This window comes from Paecilomyces variotii (genome assembly GCF_004022145.1).
Source record: "Paecilomyces variotii strain CBS 101075 chromosome Unknown C8Q69scaffold_1, whole genome shotgun sequence".
NCBI classification, from domain to species: domain Eukaryota; kingdom Fungi; phylum Ascomycota; class Eurotiomycetes; order Eurotiales; family Thermoascaceae; genus Paecilomyces; species Paecilomyces variotii.
This window is the reverse complement of record NW_021167140.1, coordinates 2,196,279-2,217,702: the sequence shown is the minus strand read 5'-3', so window position 1 is coordinate 2,217,702 and position 21,424 is coordinate 2,196,279. Positions and strand designations below refer to the sequence as shown.

Below are 21,424 nucleotides of genomic sequence, written 5' to 3'. Positions count from 1 at the left end.
GAACAACTTTCTCATATTTTAGTCACTGTTTCAATGAGTGAAACAGCACGGTTACATTATATCATTGACCTAGATCCGTACACGATCCCTCGGAAGACTGGTAGACATAGCGAATCAGTTGCTTTGTCCTTGACGCTACTTACTCAAGGAGGAAGTCCAACTTTGTTTCCAGTTTTCCTTATATCCTCCAAGCACTAGAAATGGCGCAGATGGTAAAATGGCCTTGTCTTCCATACATAACATTGTAATGCGTATAACCAACTTCGCCCGAATGTAAGTTCCGTCACATACTATAATGCAGACGCCTAACTGCCCCCTCCCCCCCCCTACTACCCCAGTGCGCTACCCAGATTCTGCTATTATAATTGAATATCACATAAAGTGTAACAGCGTGGCAACAAGTTTCTATATGAGTAAGTGCAGCGTTAGGTCTTCCGATCTGATATCCTCCTAGTCTTTTGCTAGTAGTATAACAGTTTAACTCTTAGAATGCACCCTAGGAGTCGGACCAAGAGTGGACCCCCGGAGTCTCGTCGTTTGGCGAGCAAGATGTACAAAACTTGCATGATTTGGGGCTGAATATTGTGCGGTTGGGACACAGCTGGGCGGGTGCTGAGCCAGTTCGTGGCGAGTACAATCAGACATTTTTGGATATCATGAAAAAACAAACAAAGCTGGCAGAGGAGCAAGGAATCTATGTATTGGTGGACGTACATCAAGATTTATTGGCCAGACAATTTTGTGGCCATGGTGTGCCTGATGTGAGTTTTGGAAAGCAAGTTAGTTCTTTTTATCAACTACTTGACTGACCAAGAGCGCAGTGGTTTGTCAAGAAAGACTGGGTACCGGCCTGGAAAAGGTTCCCATTTCCTGTCCAGTTATGGCCATTTACTACTGACAGTGATGGCTTCCCTTCGCCCCAATCGCAATGCAATACCTTTAATTGGGAATATGGTTATCTATCTGTGGCTGTTTGTAACGCTTTCGGAAGACTGTACAAGAACCAGTACGGTCTTGGAGATGCATTCGCGGAATACTGGAAGAAGTTGGCGTCGGAATATGTCGAAACCATCAATGTCGTAGGGTACAATCTGCTAAATGAGCCCTGGGCTGGGGACATACAGGCTGATCCGACGCTCCTTATACCTGGATTCGCTGACCGCAAGGTTCTGGAGGACCTCTGGAACCTCGCAGCGAAACAGATCCGCAGCGTCGATAATGACACGCTCATCTGGTTCGAAGGGACTACCTTCGATATTTTATCTGGCTTTAACAACGTGCCTCTCGCCGACGGATCCAAGACGGTGCACTCATTCCATTACTACCATCCACCACAGGTGGGCGCCATCTCCGATACACTCCGAAACCGTCACCAGGACAACGTGCGACTCAAAACTGCCGGAGTCCTTACAGAGTTGACATTCTGGGTTGGCGACGATAAGCAGATGAGAGACATGGCAGATGCCATGACGGCGACTGATGCACACATAGTGTCTTGGATCGGCTGGGCATATGAGAATCTGTATAAGGGCACTTCTGGAAAGACGTATCCAGAGCTGCAGAAGCACTACAGCCGTGCGTATCCGGCCGCGATCGCTGGCACGCCCACTTCGTTTGGCTTCGACGAGAAATCGGGCACTTTCAAGTTGCAATTCACAAGCGACCCGAATATCGACGCGCCTACAGAGATCATCTTGCCGCCTTCTACGTTTCCAAATGGATACAGCGTTCAGATTTCTCCTGTCGGCAGCTTGGGGCAATACAAGAGAGACAAGCGCACCTTGGCCCTGTTCACGTCGAGTTCTCTCAAGGAGGTGACAGATATCTCTGTCACAATTACTAGGAAATAACCGCACAGTGGTGTAAATGGAGCTGTATATTCGTAAACAAAGCAAGGATAATGCATTGTTTTGCTTATTTCAACTACTAGATTGTAATTTTGAAGTATAGGCATACACATGCTAATGCGTATGGAAGGAATAGCTATACATGGACATGTCATAAGACTTTCCCTTTCTCGACATCAGTGATAGTCATAAGATAACCTATGTTGCCATATCTCCTCAGAAGGATGGATGGAGCACGTACACTGCTATAGTCAATTTTGCTCTAGCGGAGAGTTTCACCATCCCAAATCAAAACATAGGTCATGAATATCTCATACAGAGCCAGCGATCGAATGCAAAGAAAACATTGCTACCACACCAGTGAACTATAACACATAGGCTGCTTAGGTTTAGTAACAGCTTTTTCCAGAGTTATATAGTCTGATGTTAACGCCTCTGTCATGAGACATGGTGAGATTAGAGACCAAGACAGGTTGTTCGAGGTCCAGGTCAGCGTTCTCGACAGTGTCGAAGTGCTGCATGAGCTTAACTATTGTGTAGCTCGCTTCAGTAAGGGCGTATTGTTCTGATGACCTGTTAGTTATCCAATCTGGCTAGGCTTGCGAGCAGGAGTAAAGGAGGGATAGGGGAAATAAATAAGAGGACGGCACTTACGACCCAGACAGATTCTCGGCCCGCCATTGAAGGGAAGATATTCCCAGCTGTGCTTGCCATTTTCTTCCCATCGCTCAGGTCGGAATGATTCTGCGTCAGGACCCCATAGATCCTTTCGTCGGTGCATGGCGTAGACTACGTATGTGATCACTGAGTCCTTCCGGATATATATCGGAGACATTCCGTCCGGACCGCCACCGACGGGTAAAGATGTATCTGTGGCAGCAACGCGGAAGTTGATTGGCACTGGAGGGTACAAGCGGAGGACTTGTATAGTGTGTTAGCAAGCATAGCGAAATCGCAAATGCCGTATAATGTGAACATCAGGGGTCATGGTGTATCATAGGCTATAATGGAGTATGGGCCTTCTGGATGTCAAGCTCACCTTCATTAAGAACATAACGAAGATAAGGCATATCCTTCAGCTTCGCATGTGTGATATCAGAAACTTTGTGGTTGCAGTCGCCGAACTGGCGAATAACGTCTCGTCGAAGACGGTCCCAGACGTGTCGATGACGGGCAAAGAGGAAAAATGCAGAGCTGAGCAGACTAGCCGTCGTGTCTCGGCCTGCGAGAAGGATATTGAGCAAGTTATCTCTGAGCACCTTTGGATTTGGCGAATCCGCCGCCAGAGCCTGCAAGAAGATATACCGGTCATCTGGCTTCTGCGGCTTGTTTCGGGATTGGAGAGCCAACTGGACATAGTGGTCTACTAGATCATGCACTTTCCTTGTCGCTTCACGGAATTCCGCGGGGTTGACCATCCAGTAAAAGTCCTGGGCTCGCGATCGAGCGGCGAGATATTCTTGTGCCAGATTAAATGCATCAGCAAAGCCCTGCGCGCCGCCGGTGGATTTTTCGAGTACTCCGGGACTGGAAGAAGCTGGAAGCATGGATCCGACGGATTCACCAAATAAGAAGTGGGTCGCAGAGTCCATCGTTAAAAGAAAGAAAAGCTTTTGGATATCGAACACGGAGCCGTCTTTGGGAATGATATCGATCATCCTCATGACATGTTCATCCATCATCGCCAGATCAGCAACCTGACAAGGTCAATTAGCACCAGCCGTTTCTGAGGAAAACTGTTCAACCGCCATTCAGTCAACTAACGTACCTGGTCCCTCGTAAATTGGGGCCTCAGTAATGCTCGCGCGTGCGACCAGCCTGCACCATCCAAAGTGAAGATACCATCTCCCAGAAGCGGATAGAACTCTCGATGTCGATTCCCCAGGCGGAAATCATTGAACTGAGTAGCTAAGAGCGCTTTTAAATTCTCCGGTTCGATGGTTGTGACAAGATGTCGTCCAAGGATTTTCTGTGCAAAAGTATTTCCATATAGTTCATACTGTTCGGCCATGAATTCAACCGATCTCTTCTCCCGGACAGCTCGGGCCAGTTTCAAGAAGGCCGGAATGCCGTAGAAACCGGGTCGTCCTTGGGGTGCAGGCTGGCAGCGCAGAGCCTTTGCATTCTTGCGGTGTCTATTGAATTGCTGGATAGACCGGAGGATAGTAAAGATTGCATAGAACGCGAGTGCAATGATGACTACCGCGAGCACCCCCATGATTATTAGCTATTTGAGGATTCTCGTATATATATATCAATGCTCTCAGGTCATTTCTGGGGGAGTTAGCAGTGCCAGTGAGTGACTTTGAATTGCGGGGAGCACCAGTGACATATATTCAATTAGAAAGCGCCGAGGAAGAGGCCGGAGAAAGTATTATTAGCGGAGTCGAAGTAACTTCTTCTATTAGCCTAGGTAAACTCACGATGCGCGACACACCATGTGAACATTTCCAACAATGTGCGGACTCGGACTGATTTTAGCGCTCCGCCTCTCCGCCGCTTCCGGCGCCCCATATTGTTATTGACGACTTTGAATTCCGTATAACGTGTTTCTCTGTGGCGACTCACAAGTGATCTGAAGTAGTTTGTTCTCCGAAAAGGCCTGCGTCTTGGTTTTCGGTCCGCATCATGATGTACGCCAAAAGGGTGATTCTTTAGCTACGCCTGGCGATGGCGTCCGATTACTTAGATCCTTCTCCACAATGCAAATCCTGCCCCTTCTATCGAGACCAAAGATGGGGCACGGTCCTTAATACTAATATCTGGCAGATGATACGACTAAATCCACGTTGTCCACGATTAGAACATCTCTAACAGCGGCTACTGCAAATACGCGTCTTTAACACACCTTTATTCTAAGGAATCCATTTGTCTGGATTATTGCATATAATTATATGCTAGAGCAGGAGGTATCAGCCGGTATGAGCCATGAAAAAAATCCCCTGGGCCGAGTTACCAAGCAGCAGTCCTAGAAAAAAACACCGCCCAGAATCACGAGCCATGCACTCCAGGAACCAAACTCCTTCAAAAGTCAATCATAAAAAGCATTCCATTTTGTCACCCAATAAGTATTCCCTCCTAGACCAAAGCCCCCATCACGGTTGAACAGAACAGGAGCGCCAGAAGACCTAGTCCTGACTTCGAAATAGCCTGCGGTGGTACTACTGCCGCAGCAGCATTGTGAGACGACGTCGATGACGCGGAACTTCCCGTTTTCGTGGCCGATGAAGTAGCTTCGCTCGAAGACACCTTCGCTGTAGCCGTCGCGGAGGAGTTTGTGTTGCAGAACGCATCGCCGTATTTGACTCCGTGGCTGGTCAAGCATGAAGAGAGATCTCCAACAGACTGTTCCTGTGCGAGACAATACAGGCCACAGTTATTGTCGTAGGAGTGTACAGAAGCCACTTTGCAGCATTCCTTCATCACATCAGTGTAGTTGCCCTTGGACGGAACGGCGCATGCAGCATCCTTGATGGGGATCTCGTAGAGTTTAGCACCACATGCAGCGGAGGAAGAAGCAGCAGTGGTAGCGGCGGCGGTTGTTGCGGCTGTAGTAGACATTCTGATATTTGGTATGTTTAACTTTTTTTTTTTCGGATTGCTGACGGAAACGAATAATCCGAGTGGTACTTGGTCACTGGATTGATAGCTGTAGGATATGGCTCCTGGACGATGTGGCCGACTCTTAATGCGGTTGACTGTATGTCCAATGAGGCTCTGGAGTGCTCTGGTAAACGAAGTGAATGCGTGAATGCTGTCGATGCTTGCCTTTTTATGTTCCTTTCTCTACCTACCTACGCCCATGCGACTTGTTCCACTCCCAGCCACGATCCCGGGCATCTGGCGACCGAAGGATCCAGTACTTTATGGTACGGTGAAACAAAGAGGCGTGGTCCCACTGGCAAGGCCCCAGAAAGCATAAAGCATCATTCCATCTAGTCATCATACTCTATTATTGGCAGCAAGGTGCGTTGTCAGGGGTTTACATACGATCCGGACCCAGCTAGAATTAGACTCGATCATGGCAGAGAATCACACCGCTCCTGTTGACGGGGCGTTCGCGAGACTTCAGAACCACCTTGAAGAATACTTGTCTTTTTTTCTCTCTTGCCTTTTTCTCTATTAATATCAGCGGTGGGGCCAGTCAATGCAACGGACGGTGTACCATAATAATATCATGTTTTAAATGTGTTTTGGTTGGATATCAGTGGTCTAGAACGCGGAGTGCACGATCCATAAATAGAACCCGCCCCAGCTTAAAGTGGCTGGCAGAACCATCCAGAAAAGAAATGGCTGATACTTAATGGATATTTAAAGTATGCTCCATATGCGTTATTTTACAATTCCTAATCATGTATGAGGACGATGTAGATCGTGATAGGGTATGTCCGTGATAGAATGGAAAGGATTCGCCTTCTCCAAGATGTTTAAGTAGAGCAGTAATCTCGACTTCCCGCTGAAGTTTAATGCTGCGTTGAGATCGCAAAGAAGTGAACATCCGACGGACTGTCTCCCTGATTGTAGTTCCCCACCTTAAAATAGCTCTTTGGCGCATCCAGACTGTAAGTACTGAACGTCTTGGCCGCGCCGCCATTGATGCTGACGCTGAGCACGTTCGACTCATACTGGATCTCATATGAAAAAGTCGTGTCTACCGGCACATTATCGACATATGTGACAACTTCGTTTCCACCACTACGTGTCTGCTCAACGCCGATGGAGATATCGCCGTTGCTGTTGTAAAACAGCTCGCAGACAGGCTTGCTCGAGATGCTGTCGTCAATGTGGATTTGTCCGATCACTGTGCCATGACTGCTATCGTCGGCCTGGGTGACTTTGAGAGTCGCGCTAAGTCGGTTGGTCGCTGCGTTGGGATCCCAGCTAGATGGGCTAATTTCGCGCAGTTCGGTCCGACAGTGTTGACTGTTGGGTGTTGTAACGCAGCCTGATGAGGAGGGCGAGCCAGGCACCTTCATCACCAATGCACCGTCACCGCTCTCCGTGAAGAAGTACTGGTGGCCCGGGTCTTGGTAGCCATTGCAGCCCTCTAGAGCGGAACTAGATATGGTGGTGGGACTACCAACACTGCCTATGGGAAGTTGGAGATTCCATTTGCTCAAGTCGAAGTTTCCCCCGGGGGCACAGCTGGGGTTAAGAGCAACGACAGCTGTCGAGAAGAGGAGAGTAAGTATTGCGGTGGAAGACATGGTGCAATAGTGATTCCCCTTATAAGTAGGAGTACGAAGATATAGAGATGAATGAGAATGCGCTGAACTGCTGTAGAGCGATCAAATGAGAGATCCTTCCATCTGGTGGATAAGTCTCTTGGTTTTATACGCGCCTTCTGAGCATACGATTTTGGGCCGTATTAATTTCATAAGCGATAGAGAGTTCCTGATCGCAAGCTCACAGCGCCGAGGATGCTACGGTACCTTTTTTTTTTTTTTTCATAAGCTTATTTTCGCATCATGCGCAGTCGCTGAGTTTGCCAAGGTGCTAACATCGCAGCATAATATTTGCGCCAGTAGTAAATGCCAACACTGTAGCTCGAAGGAGTTGCCATTTCAGGAATCTGTTCTCTTGGGGGTGATATTGAGCAGGGTGCCGATGTAACGTTTCAGCGCCCCGGCTTCGAGCCGGTGTCTCATTCGATGTTCTGGGCTTTGACCAACTGAACCAATTACCCGATTAGACATGTGTCTAAGACTTTTTTATGGCACATTCTCTCGTTGTTTAATCTCTTGAAGGGCTGAATACTAGCAGGTTCGGCGATAGATGGGGAGACGACGAGGTGGACGAAGAAATCATTTCCGAAAGCCTCCTTCCACCTAAAAGGCCTCGATCTGTTGAAGTTGAATTTGCTTGACCGTATAAAAAGTTCGTAAGGCTTTCTCCCAGCCCTGTAGCGGGGTCATATGAAAACAGTTGGAGAGATCCATCGATTAGTCAAGCACTTCGACAGCTCGATCCAGTCTTGATCAAATTGAGACGATGAATTAGCTCGTCTTCGACAGTTGGAGGAAGTGGCGTAAACACATAATGGGGGATGTACGGGCATAACGTAGGTGAAGATGGAAAGCGATCCAAATAATGTTGCAACCAAGCTAATATATCTCCGAACTAGGCAATCAGCGCACATCTCCCAAAGCCACAAACCACATGTTATGATAACAATAAAATATCCCCAATAAGGACTCTATACCAAGATAATGGCTTTGATAACCTCCTCCTCGCGTTGATTTTTACCAGTTGCCATAAGAAATCCGGTCGGACTTCAGACGGTGACGTCACGTGGAATGTTGACAATCTTCCGTTTCCGGACACTGTAGTTAACTAATTATTATGTTCCTTAGTAAACATTGTCCAGGTCAACGAATTGCTGCTTCTGCCATAATTCAACAATGAGTTCTCGATTCAGAGATCCTTTTACTTTTGCAGTATAGAGAAATTGCGAAGAACGACGGTTCCTTGCACTGGGAAACAAGCAAATTTAGCTGGACAGGGTGTCCGCCGATCTCGTCTGCGGAGTACCATATCTCCTTCGTGGATTTCGGAAGACCACAACAGTGGTGACTGGATTTCCGAAAACGCCACATATGATGGATGCAAACGCACTAATAATTGACATCGGGTACATAAGTTCCAGAAACATTCTGTGCAGCGCGAACAATTCATTATAGTCTTCTCGATTGCGTGGCTTTATCTGGATACGGCGACAAAGGTGGGCATATACTTGGTGTATGCTGATCAGCCGCATAACTTGATCCATGGCACTGCGATCGGAAGCTTGGACGGATCGACAATAGAGCGACATCTCTATCAATGGTTTCATGCGGAGACGTTGCCATATTGTAATTGTTCCGGATCACCACCGCTGTATGAAAAAAGATGCGTATAATTCAACGGTGGAAGCTTCAAGCAGTTTGGGGCTATCTACTTGTCCATTGTGCGAGCAGCTCCATAAAATAAAACACATAAGTTGAAATGGAAGCTTATCATGTTTGTATTCGGAGTATTTCCTCGGGTTCTCCGCCTTGGTTTAGTTATCTGCATTCTTTCCGAAAAGAGTCCAGAGCGAACCCGATGCGTCGAAGATCGACACGACATCTTCTCCAGGGACGTTGTCTTTGATATACTGCCCACATGGGTACCTGGCCTTCTTGGGTAGCTTCTAGGACTCCACATTGCACGTTAATGCTTCCGACTTTTCCAGATGCAGTTGGCAACAAGCGCAAACAATGCCTCCAGACGCACGCGATGTTACCGCATGTTTATCTAGTCGAGCCCAGATCAAAGCGGGATTTTAGGGAACCTTGATGGATGCAACCGTGCCTGGTTGATAGAAAATGATTTGGGACAAGGCATTTAAGGGCGGCCTATGCCTGGGTCGCTATGTGCTCTTTCTCCTGTATCTCTTTGGAACGAAACTGAAAGAGAAAAGAAAGATAAAATCTTACCGGCACAATGGGTTCTTGCCGGTCAGCCCTCGCGGCGATAGCCCTGGTCTCGCTGATTGGATATTCCTCGAGCATGGGCGTGTTGATGTCGCCCACACTTAGAGATCTACAGCTCGCAGCGAATCTAGGCTTGGATGCAGATACCGTGCTCTTTCGCCATGAGAACTTTCGTACGATGGTTGCCAACTCGGCTGCAGAAAATGTTCCAGCGGAATATGCTACAGTAAGTTCCTTAAAACCCGTTAGTTGATGTTCATTTTCTGAGACATTTGGAAGCTTCCCATCGACCACGGAGATCATTCAGTTGGTACTTACAAGAACCGATACTGGGTCACGGATGCATACTATGAACCAGGGGGCCCAGTCATTGTATATGATGGCGGCGAAGCAAACGCTGAATCGTCAGCCCAGGCGTACCTGAGCAACTCGACTCAATTCTTCCAACAGTTCCTGAAAGAATTCAATGCCATTGGTATCGTATGGGAGCATCGGTAAGAGATCATTGTTCGCCTCTGCAAATGACATGAGCTTCATTGCTGATGCCCACCAAACAGCTACTACGGGGATTCGCTACCCTTCGATGTTGGCCCCGATACACCAGTTGAAAATTTCAAATATCTGACCAACGAGCAAGCCCTGGCTGATTTGCCATATTTCGCTAGCAACTTCAGCCGAGCAGCTTTTCCCGACCAAGATCTTACACCGAAGTCGACACCGTGGGTTATGGTTGGAGGGTCTTATTCCGGAATGCGCGCAGCATTCTCCCGAAATCAATATCCAGAGACCTTCTTCGCTGCCTTCTCTTCATCCGCCCCGGTAGAGGCTCGTATCGATTTGAGTGCCTATTGGGATCAAGTGTATCGTGGAATGGTGGGGTACGGATATGAAACTTGCGCCAAAGATCTCCATGCCGCGCTCGCATATATCGACGACCAGTTGGATGGTAGCCAGACTGCCGCGAGTATCAAACGACTCTTTCTGGGACCAGGAGCGGAAAACAACGCCAATGCCGACTTCACAGCTGCTCTTACCTCAATCTACGGTTTATTCCAAAGCTATGGAATGGGCGGTGGCTCTGCATCCCTCAGCGCTTTATGCGGCTATTTGGAATCAAGCAGCGGAAACAACACTAACAGTACCTTCGCTATAATCAACACTGGCCAGGCTGTGACAAAGAGGCTTTCTTCGTGGCCGATGATGACTCCTTTGATGAATAGCTTTTTTGGCACCAACTGCAAAGGTTCAGACACCTCGCGCTCATCATCTTGTGAACTCGGTCGGCCATCCACCAACCCAGACACTATCAGCTGGACCTGGCAGTACTGTACGCAGTGGGGGTATTTCCAGAGCGATAATATTGGCCCACATGCGCTTTTATCCAAATATCAGACGAACGACTATGCCCAGCAGGTCTGTTATCGACAATTCCCAGACGGCTTGAGTAGCGGTCTGCTGCCACCCCAGCCGCAAACTGCTCTGGTAAATGCGCAAACCGGAGGTTGGACAATACGGCCATCCAATGTTTACTTCAGCGGTGGGCAATATGATCCATGGAGGCCTCTCTCGACGCTGTCAACCGAATCATTCGCCCCAGCCAATGTCAATTTCACGACAGAGGTCCCCGGCTGTGGGGTTCGCACCAGCGAGGACGAGGTGTTCGGATACATCATGCCCAACGCAGAGCACTGTTTCGACTTCCGCACTACTTTCCCCGCTGGGGCCACCTCGAGAGGGTATTTCATCAACGCTTTGAAGGAATGGTTGCCATGTTTCCAGAAAGGGCAGTGAAGACGCGTTTTGTTTTTTTTGTTTTTTTCCGTTTCCTTTGTGTATATATATTGCATCTGTTCATTGTACGTAGTTTCGTTAGCGTTGTGTATATATAGTAGCAATGGGGTGCAAACCTAGTTTATAAATAAACCATCTTTTGCAGTTGCCACAGCTAGTATAACAGTTCTCCTGATAGCAGGGTCAATAGAATCAACGCACGATCGCTATATGAACAAACAGCCTGTTTGTATGTATTCGACGAACTCTCTGCCCCCGGACAAGCCGAAGAAAGAATGCCCGAAGGGGAGTTGACACATTCTGGACGCGATGACTTCAAGCCCTTAGGTTGGGTTTAGGGGTTTCCTAAACCGGTTCCTTAGTCTTGCTATTAATACAAGACCCTAGGCTAGGTACCAAAATGACAATGCCTTAATCTTGCTGATGTCCAAGTGTCAACTCCATTCGCCATCGCTTAAAAGTCGTTGTCTCCATCTCTGATCGTGGCACTGATGGCGTCCAAGATCCTCTCGATCTCCGGGCCATCAGTATTAATATTCAGAGGTGTTGTGAGCGGTTGCCCGCCTAGTCCACCATCAGTGTATGGTGTCAACTTCTCCGAGCCGCCCGTCATACGCATCTGGTAAAACCTCGCATGGTCTCCAATAGCTAGCAGCCCATAAACAGTCTGCCTGTAGCCAGAAGATCTCCGAGCCCTAAGTATATAGTCCTCGAGTTGTCCTGTGTGAACACTCCAGCGATAGCTTTGAGCCCAGTCAGCGTTGTTTTCAGCCTTGTGAGGGAAGCGCTTAGACTCAATGAAGAAGACTTTCTGCAACCTCCCCTGTCTGACGTTTGTCACACAGACATTCAGCTTCTTCTTGGAGACCTTGGGGTCATCGGGATATGATTCTCTCTCTAAGCCGAAGTCTTTTCGAGGGAAGTAGTATCTGAGGATATTGAGCCAGGTCTGGTCAATCCTCTCCTCGTACACATCGCCTGTCACTTCAGCGAGATATGCCCTCATAGGGGCATCTGCCATGTACTTTGGTACCGTGGGCTGCGCCATTTTGAATAATGAGACGAAGAAAAAAAGAGTTATCTTTCTTCCAGAAATATTCAGTCTGACCCGAGTTGCTGAGTGAGTAGAGTGCGTGTCTCTAGGTGAGGCGAATGGGGAGAGGGAAGAAAACAAAGCCTGTAGGCCAGTAACACACCAGCAAGCTGGGCGAAATAATTCACTTCTCCTTCTTAACTTCACTTCTTCTCTGACCTTTCATTTTTCTCTCTGAACTCCATGCCTACAGCTACGAAATCCATCTTCAGAAGGGTTTAGGGTGGACAATATATTGTGAGAAATAGAAGTATGACCATTGTATGGCTTCATTCCCTAGTATCCTTACCCCTCAAGGGCTTCAGACATGTCTGTCGTATTCGACTAATATCATGGAATGGGGAAAGTGAATACTACTTAGCCATTTGTGTATTGGTGTTGGTAGCATTGGTAAATGTTCATATCAATCCGCAGATAGAATACTTGCCTAAACAGTCTACATTTGGAGAGTCCCCTATCTCAATATACGGCGGAGAGAAAGTGCCACACAAAAAGAATAGTTACAAGATTTGACACGCGATGACTTGAAGCCATGTATTTGTCTTGAGCTCTGGTGCATTTACTGCATCGGCGTTACCCCCGAAAGCATGTTAGGTCGGGTCATATGCTATTCTCACCGAAGAAGAACTTCGGATTTCGTGTTATGTATGATGCATGGGTTAAAAGAGCATATAAATCATATTGAAATAACCAGCTAGTGTGTTTCTCTAAGAAGTTCAACAATTCTCTCAGCCACTCGGATAAGAAGGCCAAGTACACAGCGCCGACAGGTGATCGTCTGAGACGCATTTGGTGTATGGAGCCTGCGAGATAGGTAACACATATCTCGTTGTATATGAATGTTGTGTCGGACGCATGAAGCTATCCAGTGCTAGAAAACCTCAAGGTAGAGCTCGTGACAAAGGTGTCGAAGAACCCCCCCGTAAGGAATTCCGGTAAGAGGAAGTCGAAAAAAAGTATCTCAGTAAATCCCACGGCGCATTCGGCGACGACGCCAAACCATTTTGTCCCATCGATCTTTGCCATCTCTATCTTTCCTCTCTCCTCTACCCCGGACTCCAAGGTCTAACATCTTACAATGCTGTTTGCAAATCATGAGAATGAAATCCGAATTGTTCATAGAACGAAGGTCCGGGAACTCACGTCAAATGTACCTACCACTTCCATAACCTCATCCAAACGGAGATCACATTCTTGGGACTCCCTGGGAGGTGGATTTCCACCGAGATAGTATGTGACGTCTTCCTGGATAACCGTCATAAAATGAAGGCCACCAGGTGTGATGTGTATGCCAAACCCTCTCAAGCACGAAATTTCTGTCGTAAACCCTATCCCTGGATACTTATACATTCTTCTGTTGACCAATTCCGGCGTGTTACTGTCTATTATTACAGCCCCAGGCGTCTTATAGCCGATAAGAACATTGGGCATACCGTCAAAGATAAACTCAAGTCCGGTGATGTAAATCTTTCCATCGATTTGGAGAACCATAGCGATCATTCTCTTAAGCGGCCGAACTAGATGAACGGATTCTCTGTGTGTGTTGGGATAGAAGGTATTATGATAGCCTTGTAGCGCCCGGCCGCGGAAGTCTAGTGGCAGATCACATTGAAGAACAGGAACGCTGCCTTGTTGTTTGCGTTTATTTGAACACCTGGCAAGTGTTGCGTCTCTGAGCCACCTTAATGATTCCCAAATCCTGATCTGATAGTCGAATTCCAGACTGCACTTTAACTTACAAGTGCAGTGGTAAAGAAGTCGCCAGTCAACTTGTTTACCGCCGTTCCCTTCAATTTCTTGCTGGATGACAGGGCGGAGGAATCCGCGTTCACCATTGATGGAGAATCTCGATTTCCAGAATATTTTGCTTGTGAAGATCGGTGCCATTGCTCTTGCAGTAAGACGCAGTCTCAGGACGTCTGAAGTGGGGAGATCGACGGCAATAGCTTCAAGAAGCTCAACTGGAAGCAAACTAAAGTGATCGGTTGGACTTCGTGGGAGCTCCCGTGGGATGTGTCTTGTTGGGAGAGGGCACACTCGTGGTGACTGCATGAGTTGTTCCAGCGTCGGAATAATGAAGATATCATAGCTCTCGTCCCCATCGTGCCATTGGAATCCCCATGGACCTAAGTAAACACAAGAGATGTGAGTATATAGAAATTTTAAACTCAATGAAAGGGACTTAACAACATTTCGTGCGTGGGAAAGACTCAAGAGCCTCATATAAACTATCCAGATCAAATTCCGCCCCGTCAATATGCTCCATAAGATTGTCCCAGCATTTTTCATGGAATAAGTAGACGTCCCAAATTCGGAACGGGGGATAAATGAGGAGAATTAAGTCGTCCGTGGTGTCCCATCGCTCCCTTTCATCATAGGGAACTCGGTATTCCCTGTCATTCCAAGTGTAGCCGATTCCAGTTAATCCCACACCGTATTGTCCACGGTACACTCAATGAAATTTGTATCAGCAAATAGACGTAAGAGATAAATAAAGCCTTGGTTTTGTGCTTACATGCTCTGAACTTCGTATGCCACGGCTGGTAGCCTACCCAATAGCCAAAGTGCAGACTGCAGATGATGCAGTCTGTATCTGATGGCGCTACCATGAGTAATTCGGTATAATATCGCAAGTGCGGCGAGTCCAGAAAGAGTCTTTTCCTGGGGCCTTTGACATATTTATATTGCCACGTCAAGGAATAGGGATGCACTGGTAATTCCTACCTAGATGCATGTAAGCAGCCTGATCTGAACCATGGCAGGCCGATCATAGAAGCAGAATTGACTTTCAACAGAACTTTAAGTTAGAAAAAGGGAAATACAAAGCAAATAGCCATTTGCACAGTACGTCTCATAACGCTCTAGACACCAACTTCATAACAGGAGGGATTCTGAATACCATCGAGCGCCGGTATGCAGACAAACATGTAGTATTCACTTCCTATGTTGCATGACTTTCAACAGAACTTTAAGTTAAAAAATGAGAAGTGCAAAGCAAAATAGTCATCTGTATTGTACGTGCTCATAATGCTCTAGACGCTAGATTCATAATAGGAGGGATTCTCAATACTATTGAGCGCCGATATGCAGACAAACGAGTGGTGTTCATTTTCTATGTTGCATGATATTTGAATACGCCTATTGAAGCCAGAAATGACAATGAGGCCGAAACAAACAGAATTACTCGAAATAGGATTGAATTGCTCATCTATCCATTGAATAGGTTGTATTATTATTGTTATAATGACTATTATCTTCCTCCTTATTGATAGGTTTTTTTGGTGCTCTGTGCATATATAATCCTCCGATTCTTCTCCCTCGTCCTCTCTTTTTCTACCTCCGAGCACCTCCTTGAGACCACTGTGAGTGTATAATAATCACCATCATGTATATGTATCTTTGATCTAACGAGTGTCTAGCTCCCTCACTCTCGATAAACGGAACAACCACAATCGACGATTTTACGACCCCAATGGCACCACCCCAGGTAATTGACATCGAACATATTATGGAAAATATAAAGGGGCTATACTGATTTGAGAGATAGAACATCATCCAGGTGAGCGCGGGCGCTCACCTGACAATCGAGGCTCCCCGTCTCGATAGGCGCCAGCCAAGAGCCATGAGAATCGGGAAGAAGAAAAAGGAAGCCAAGAAAAAGATAAAGAGCTCCCTGAAGACGGAGCAGGGCCTGGTAAGTCTCTATCTAACATGCGTGACTTTATTACGTTGGAAAGGGATTAATCCATTCCGTGTTATATTAGCTGGCTGAGGCCAAGCGTCTCGAGGAAGCCGCTGGCAGAGAGGAGCAGGAAGCCGCGCGCAAGCGGGCAAGGGCCGCTGAATTGCGCCGCCTTGCGGGGGTTGGGGGGAAGCAGAAGGAGGAGGAGAAGGAGGAGGAGAAGGAGGAGGAGGAAGAGAAAGAAAAGCAAGGAGATAACGACGATGAGATGTCCGATGCCAAGTGCTGAAGATTTTCGCCTGCAATCATATTATTATAGTTTAATGTTACTCTGGCTGGCTCCAGATAAAGCAACAACAATGGCAATTCTCCCCAAATGTACTGACTCGTAGTGAATTTTCTGCTTATGAATCACTGCGCGCTCAATCCGACCACATTGGTACACTATAGACGGAGCAATTATACATCCTGCTCAAAGACCTCTATAAAAACTAGAAGTGATAATTGCGAATCTCGTGTGCTTCGACCCGGTCACGAAAGTCTGCTTGTTCTCTGGGTGTCTTTCTTAAATCTCTATTGAGCAGAATAACTTCGTGACAAAGCCCCATCACTGTCTTAGAAACGAAATGTAGACGGCAAATAGGCCACAGAGAATGAGTGATACCTGGAGCAGCTTACCATCATTATCTGGAGTACAATGATCTATATTTTATAGTTAACTAACTAGCAGCTACCGGCTATATAGACTCCCGGGCCTCTTCCTCACCTTTCTAAAACACTGAAGCGCGCAAGGGTACCCTACTTAGGGTTAAGCTCTCCAGCGCAACCAAGTCTAGAGAACGTGGCAGCTTATGTCCTCGGCCGCTGCTGTACCGTGGAAGCCCACGAGTAGGCAGGTTTTACTAGTTAGTTAGTGGACATCCAGACATTAGCCACACAAGACGCCAAAACGGCCAAACACCAAAGCACCCAAACGCCACTGACTGCGATGGCGCCCGACGGTAGAAATCAAGATTTGTTAGTTGGGACATCAGTCTAGCTTTGAGATTCGCGAACTGACCTCTATGGTATTTCCATTCTCTGTATGGTGATTTGTGGTATTGAGGAAGGCATGAATCTGCCAATGAGGTAATAGTAAGGAGCCACTACTGCAGTCGATGACCGGATTGTCATGGTCTGTAGAATCCCAGAAGCAAATGGAACATGAATCGTCCATCATCTTCCGTGTCCTGAAACCAAAGCTAAGCGGCCCAGGCGGTCTGGACTGCAAGCCGATATTGAAGCCAAAGCCGAGAGTACTATAATGCTCAGCTGACTCGGGATCGGGGTCAACGGCAAAACAGCGAGCACATCGCGGTCATCGCGAGTGTACGGTATCTGCCAGAGCTAGAGAGTAATCGACCTTCGGGTAGTCCTGCAACGCTTAGTGCCAGCATTCCATGTGGACGAATCAGCTGGTTTATTGCGTATGTCTATAAAAACTGCACCTGTCTTTTGGCGTCTCTTGGTCTCTTGGTGTTTCGCTGGCTAAATCCGTGACCACTAAGATTATGAAGTAGTAGACAGAAAAACAATCGCTTCGCTGACTGCAGCCATGTGCAACCAGAATGGGGCTTGAATCTCTGAATCCAATCAGGACGTGGGATGCCACGCGTTGAGGACATCCCTCCGGCTAGTTAGATAGTCGGTCTATCCCAGTCAGCCGAAGGATCAGAGTAGATGTCTCGGCTGATGGGAAGCTGTCTATTCTCCGGCTCAAACCCGGAGACGGGATGGAAAGCCATGGACCGCAACTCCAACATGGACAGTGAAAGAAGCAGGCCTCCAGTCCGCCTCGGAAACTCGTAGAATCGAGCAGCGAGGCAGCACACGGATTGTGACTGTGGGATAACAGACGAAAGCGGACATCCCTGTTTTCTTCTCGCGTGGTCTCAGCCGTTTGATCTCACATTTTCCCAGGCCCGACTTTTTCCCGGCAACACTAACTGTAGTAGTAGCTAATGGACCCCGGGATGCGGAGCGCGTGGAGGTGGCGGAAAACCCCGACATTGAAGGGGGAAAACGTGGAGGAAGACCTCGGCCAACCTCCATTCTCTGGTTAAATCGAAGATAATCCACCGTCCCCACAGACTTGCTGCTGAGTGGCCGGGTAAAAGAAGAAGCTGTTAACGGTACCGATTGGGGAAGTTCTATGTCTTGAACCGATGGAAGAAATAATCACTCGTGGTCAAAATGACGTTCTCCTCGTGAATGGGCGACCATTAAGTACTGAGGATGTTGTGATTTTTCTACCTCAACCCGTAACAGGAGCTGCAGGTAATTAGTTAGATAGTTGGCGTAGGCAAACATGCGACGAGGATATCGTAGTATGTTGATCATCCGTCCGTCTGTGATACTTGAGGCCACCTGCGTTCGGGATGAGCCTTGCACGGCGACATGGAAGAGTGCAGAAGGGCTGAACACTGCACGGCATCGCATCTTCCAACAGGGCTCTCGGTTCGCTATGCCACCGGCTTTCGCGGCATCCCAGCATGCCAAGAGCACTCAGACGACGCCGTGATGGCCTCTTGTCGAGTCTGAAGGCGTCGGGCAGAACTTCAGAAGCCACGAGAAAAGCTTAGCCCCGTCCGGATAGTGATATCCCCAGACTGTCTCTTTAGCCTGAATTCATCGCGACCCCAAAATGGGCACGGTTGCAGTCCCCGTGGGGAGCCCCAGATGAGCACTGGCTTCGATTTAAATACAGCTCGTATGGAGCACTGCCCATGGGGTCAGTGTCTTCCATCGCGAGGCAGGCAGTGGGAACGGTGAGAAAATAGATTCCACTCCTCTTGCCACTGTTGTTTTCCCTTTCCCCCCCTTTTTTTCCCAAGTAAAAGGTGAACTGCGGACGACACAAAGATGGCTCCCGTGGCTGATGCGCAGGTGTCCGGAAGACGAGCTCAGCTCGCTGGTCCTTCGGGATTCCGTGGCCTGCTGGCAAATGGACAGACGACGGCAATTGCATTTTTTGCATCCCTGGGAGGTTTGGTCTATGGGTGTAAGAGACAACGTTATCCTTAGAGACGAGGGTATGCAGAGCTGATCCTGAATCTACAGACAACCAGGGAATGTTCAGTCAGGTCTTGACCATGACCTCTTTTATCAACCGCGTATGTTTGTCTCCGTGACACAAAATTGAACCAGTTTGTGTACTGACTACACAACTCGTCCCTAGACAAATGGATATGCAGCTCAAACCGGAACAGCCCAGGGTCTGATGACCTCTATTCTCGAATTGGGTGCCTGGCTGGGTACTTTGTTTAACGGATACTTGGCCGATGCGGTTGGACGTCGAGTGTGCGCCCTGATTGCCTGTGTCGTCTTCATGGTGGGAGTCATCGTCCAGGCCTGTACTGAGAATAAGGACTACGTTTTTGCTGGTCGTTTCGTCACTGGTCTGGGTGTAGGAAGTTTGAGTATGATTGTGCCTCTTTACAACGCAGAGTTGGTAAGTATCACGGAGCCATGGAGAATCCGTCGCCGCATAATAACCATTTCCTAGGCTCCCCCTGAAATTCGAGGATCGCTTGTCGCCGTGCAGCAGCTCGCCATCACTTTTGGAATTATGGTCAGCTTCTGGGTTAGTCAACCACTGGACTGAGATACTGTAACTGGAATACTGACTGACTTCTTCTAGATCGGATATGGTACAAACTATATCGGTGGAACTGGACAAGGACAATCCGACGCAGCCTGGTTGGTGCCGGTCTGCATTCAACTGGCTCCCGCCCTCCTCTTGGCTGCGGGTATGATCCTCTTCATGCCGCAGTCACCAAGACATCTGATGAACCAGGGTCGCGAAAAGGAGTGTCTAGAGACCCTAGCCAAGCTCCGACGGACATCGCCCGATGACCTGCTTGTGCGCATCGAGTTCCTTGAGGTGAAGGCCATGCGCCTCTTCGAAATCGAAACATCTACCAAAAAGTATCCTCAATGGCAGGACGGATCGTTCAAGAGCCGCTTCATGATCGCCTTCAACGACTACCTATCTCTCGTGACGAACAAGTCGCTCTTCAAGCGCACGATTGTTGCTGTACGTTCTTGTCAAACCACTCTCCCGATATGGCTGACACTGACATTTCCATGTAGTGTTTGATCATGACCTTCCAACAGTGGAATGGTATCAATGCCATCAACTATTATGCGTGAGTTCCCAACAAAATAAACCCGTAGCAGCTGAGCCGTCTAACAGTTTCAGTCCGTTCATCTTCAAAGGATTCGAACTCAGCGGTAACACTACCTCACTCCTGGCTACTGGAGTAGTTGGTATCATCGAATTTGTCTTCACCATCCCGGCCGTGCTCTGGGTCGACCGCTTCGGTCGAAAGAAGATTCTCCTTGCGGGTGCTATCGGCATGGCCTCGTGTCATTTCATCGTTGCTGGTATTATTGGTGCATACTCCAGCGACTGGCAGAACCACCGCGCCGCAGGATGGGTTGCTGTTGCTTTTGTGTGGATTTTCATCGCCAACTTCGCGTATTCCTGGGGGTGAGTACTGCAATCTAGCATCGTAGAGTGCTCTTTACTGACTCATGACTGCAGTCCTTGTGCATGGATCGTGATTTCTGAAATCTTCCCCTTGAGTATGCGAGCCAAGGGCGTCAGTCTTGGTGGCAGTGCCAACTGGGTATGTTCCTTTGTCCGCCTTGTGTCCTGCACGAATAAGTACAGACTAACATTACACACTAGCTGAACAACTTTTCAGTCGGAATCTCCACTTCTCCCTTCATCCACACCTCGAACTTCGGCGCTTTCATATTCTTCGGCTGCGTTACCCTCATTGCGGTCCTGTATGTTTGGTTCTTCGTCCCCGAGACCAATGGCCGTACACTGGAAGAGATGGATGAGCTTTTCGGCTCGACTGGTATGGCGGTCGAAGACGCCGCACTCAAGGCTCGGATTGAGCGCGAGATTGGGCTCCTGGCTCTCCTGGGAGAGGATGGTGAGCATGGCCTTGAGGAGGAAGAGAAGGCTGCCGTTGGTGGGACAGTCAATAATGTCGAAGACGTGAAGACGGCATGAATGGCCACCGACGATGGGAAGGTAAGATGAACCAGTTACAATATAAATTCTACATACTATACTATATACAGTTATCATGTATATTGGTTTGGATTTTACGACTAGTCTTGCAGGACTGTGTATCTTAGGAATGATATGAATAATGTACCAAAGCCAATCTAATCACCCAATTTTTTTCCAGATTCCGACAAAGTACCGAATAAAATCAGTAAACTTAGACCCCCTACAGAGTAATGGGGCATTTCGTAACAAAGTTTAACTCTTTAGGGGAATTTACTGCAACACTTCCCCTCGATGGCAAGGGTCCTACAGGCGAACTTCACCTGCATATAAGCAACGTTGCTGAACTGCGATTCCGAGCCTGGTCAGACGAATGGTTCAGAAGCCCTGTAGTCGCTACGGACTTCGGAGTGCGTCGTGAATGGTGCAACACAACGGGATCGACGCTGGTCACGGAGCGGTTGGAAGACCGTTACCGGAACCCAGGTCGAA

At 48.0% G+C, this 21,424-nt stretch overlaps 9 protein-coding genes across 9 annotated transcripts; 3 read left to right on the top strand and 6 right to left on the bottom strand.

Annotated features, from left to right (window-relative positions):
* Nucleotides 1-247: 247 nt before the first annotated feature.
* Nucleotides 248-2,139, top strand: C8Q69DRAFT_512203 (putative cellulase; the record flags this gene model as incomplete). The annotated part of the gene is made up of 4 exons (XM_028633285.1): nucleotides 248-273; nucleotides 391-413; nucleotides 514-761; nucleotides 822-2,139. 4 exons carry the CDS (start codon nucleotides 248-250, stop codon nucleotides 1,848-1,850), a joined length of 1,326 nt encoding a protein of 441 aa, XP_028489208.1. The 3' UTR covers nucleotides 1,851-2,139.
* On the bottom strand, nucleotides 2,044-4,495 carry C8Q69DRAFT_29358 (putative cytochrome P450 alkane hydroxylase). The gene is made up of 4 exons (XM_028627056.1): nucleotides 3,616-4,495; nucleotides 2,887-3,544; nucleotides 2,502-2,768; nucleotides 2,044-2,412 (listed from the first exon to the last, which is right to left on the bottom strand). Exons 1-4 carry the CDS (start codon nucleotides 4,063-4,065, stop codon nucleotides 2,237-2,239), a joined length of 1,551 nt encoding a protein of 516 aa, XP_028489207.1. The 5' UTR covers nucleotides 4,066-4,495; the 3' UTR covers nucleotides 2,044-2,236.
* On the bottom strand, nucleotides 4,466-5,503 carry C8Q69DRAFT_29493 (hypothetical protein). The gene is made up of 2 exons (XM_028627070.1): nucleotides 4,804-5,503; nucleotides 4,466-4,744 (listed from the first exon to the last, which is right to left on the bottom strand). Exon 1 carries the CDS (start codon nucleotides 5,406-5,408, stop codon nucleotides 4,926-4,928), a length of 483 nt encoding a protein of 160 aa, XP_028489206.1. The 5' UTR covers nucleotides 5,409-5,503; the 3' UTR covers nucleotides 4,466-4,744; nucleotides 4,804-4,925.
* Nucleotides 5,504-6,022: 519 nt separating this feature from the next.
* Nucleotides 6,023-7,313, bottom strand: C8Q69DRAFT_451615 (polysaccharide lyase family 7 protein). Its single transcript, XM_028629505.1, has one exon. It carries the CDS (start codon nucleotides 7,052-7,054, stop codon nucleotides 6,311-6,313), a length of 744 nt encoding a protein of 247 aa, XP_028489205.1. The 5' UTR covers nucleotides 7,055-7,313; the 3' UTR covers nucleotides 6,023-6,310.
* Nucleotides 7,314-9,222: 1,909 nt separating this feature from the next.
* On the top strand, nucleotides 9,223-11,237 carry C8Q69DRAFT_451610 (putative serine peptidase, family S28). The gene is made up of 3 exons (XM_028629504.1): nucleotides 9,223-9,527; nucleotides 9,581-9,795; nucleotides 9,859-11,237. Exons 1-3 carry the CDS (start codon nucleotides 9,312-9,314, stop codon nucleotides 11,090-11,092), a joined length of 1,665 nt encoding a protein of 554 aa, XP_028489204.1. The 5' UTR covers nucleotides 9,223-9,311; the 3' UTR covers nucleotides 11,093-11,237.
* A 168-nt stretch (nucleotides 11,238-11,405) lies between these two features.
* Nucleotides 11,406-12,140, bottom strand: C8Q69DRAFT_524194 (hypothetical protein; the record flags this gene model as incomplete). The annotated part of the gene is made up of 1 exon (XM_028633578.1): nucleotides 11,406-12,140. One exon carries the CDS (start codon nucleotides 12,138-12,140, stop codon nucleotides 11,547-11,549), a length of 594 nt encoding a protein of 197 aa, XP_028489203.1. The 3' UTR covers nucleotides 11,406-11,546.
* A 906-nt stretch (nucleotides 12,141-13,046) lies between these two features.
* C8Q69DRAFT_440643 (hypothetical protein) lies at nucleotides 13,047-14,020 on the bottom strand (the record flags this gene model as incomplete). Its single annotated transcript, XM_028628674.1, has 3 exons — nucleotides 13,047-13,250; nucleotides 13,344-13,889; nucleotides 13,925-14,020. The coding sequence occupies 3 exons, from the start codon at nucleotides 14,018-14,020 to the stop codon at nucleotides 13,047-13,049; spliced, it is 846 nt and encodes a 281-aa protein (XP_028489202.1).
* Nucleotides 14,021-15,465: 1,445 nt separating this feature from the next.
* Nucleotides 15,466-15,864, bottom strand: C8Q69DRAFT_451607 (hypothetical protein). The gene has a single exon (XM_028629503.1). It carries the CDS (start codon nucleotides 15,738-15,740, stop codon nucleotides 15,519-15,521), a length of 222 nt encoding a protein of 73 aa, XP_028489201.1. The 5' UTR covers nucleotides 15,741-15,864; the 3' UTR covers nucleotides 15,466-15,518.
* Nucleotides 15,865-18,598: 2,734 nt separating this feature from the next.
* C8Q69DRAFT_29287 (putative MFS monosaccharide transporter) lies at nucleotides 18,599-21,113 on the top strand. The gene is made up of 9 exons (XM_028627046.1): nucleotides 18,599-18,907; nucleotides 18,967-19,019; nucleotides 19,085-19,357; nucleotides 19,412-19,489; nucleotides 19,547-19,942; nucleotides 19,999-20,054; nucleotides 20,108-20,398; nucleotides 20,453-20,537; nucleotides 20,600-21,113. Exons 1-9 carry the CDS (start codon nucleotides 18,769-18,771, stop codon nucleotides 20,930-20,932), a joined length of 1,704 nt encoding a protein of 567 aa, XP_028489200.1. The 5' UTR covers nucleotides 18,599-18,768; the 3' UTR covers nucleotides 20,933-21,113.
* The last annotated feature ends 311 nt before the right edge of the window (nucleotides 21,114-21,424 follow it).

Excerpts from the sequence above, each read along its gene's own strand:
- C8Q69DRAFT_451615 (XM_028629505.1), bottom strand. The coding sequence starts at position 7,054 with ATGTCTTCCACCGCAATACTTACTCTCCTCTTCTCGACAGCTGTCGTT.
- C8Q69DRAFT_451607 (XM_028629503.1), bottom strand. The coding sequence starts at position 15,740 with ATGATGTTCTATCTCTCAAATCAGTATAGCCCCTTTATATTTTCCATA.
- C8Q69DRAFT_29358 (XM_028627056.1), bottom strand. The coding sequence starts at position 4,065 with ATGGGGGTGCTCGCGGTAGTCATCATTGCACTCGCGTTCTATGCAATC. Across the intron at positions 2,769-2,886 it reads TCGTTATGTTCTTAATGAAG|TCCTCCGCTTGTACCCTCCA; the intron begins GTGAGCTTGACA and ends ACACTATACAAG. Across the intron at positions 2,413-2,501 it reads GCCGAGAATCTGTCTGGGTC|AACAATACGCCCTTACTGAA; the intron begins GTAAGTGCCGTC and ends ACAGGTCATCAG.
- C8Q69DRAFT_451610 (XM_028629504.1), top strand. The coding sequence starts at position 9,312 with ATGGGTTCTTGCCGGTCAGCCCTCGCGGCGATAGCCCTGGTCTCGCTG. Across the intron at positions 9,528-9,580 it reads TTCCAGCGGAATATGCTACA|CTTCCCATCGACCACGGAGA; the intron begins GTAAGTTCCTTA and ends GACATTTGGAAG. Across the intron at positions 9,796-9,858 it reads GGTATCGTATGGGAGCATCG|CTACTACGGGGATTCGCTAC; the intron begins GTAAGAGATCAT and ends CCCACCAAACAG.
- C8Q69DRAFT_29287 (XM_028627046.1), top strand. The coding sequence starts at position 18,769 with ATGGCTCCCGTGGCTGATGCGCAGGTGTCCGGAAGACGAGCTCAGCTC. Across the intron at positions 18,908-18,966 it reads GGGAGGTTTGGTCTATGGGT|ACAACCAGGGAATGTTCAGT; the intron begins GTAAGAGACAAC and ends CTGAATCTACAG. Across the intron at positions 20,399-20,452 it reads AACTTCGCGTATTCCTGGGG|TCCTTGTGCATGGATCGTGA; the intron begins GTGAGTACTGCA and ends TCATGACTGCAG.
- C8Q69DRAFT_29493 (XM_028627070.1), bottom strand. The coding sequence starts at position 5,408 with ATGTCTACTACAGCCGCAACAACCGCCGCCGCTACCACTGCTGCTTCT.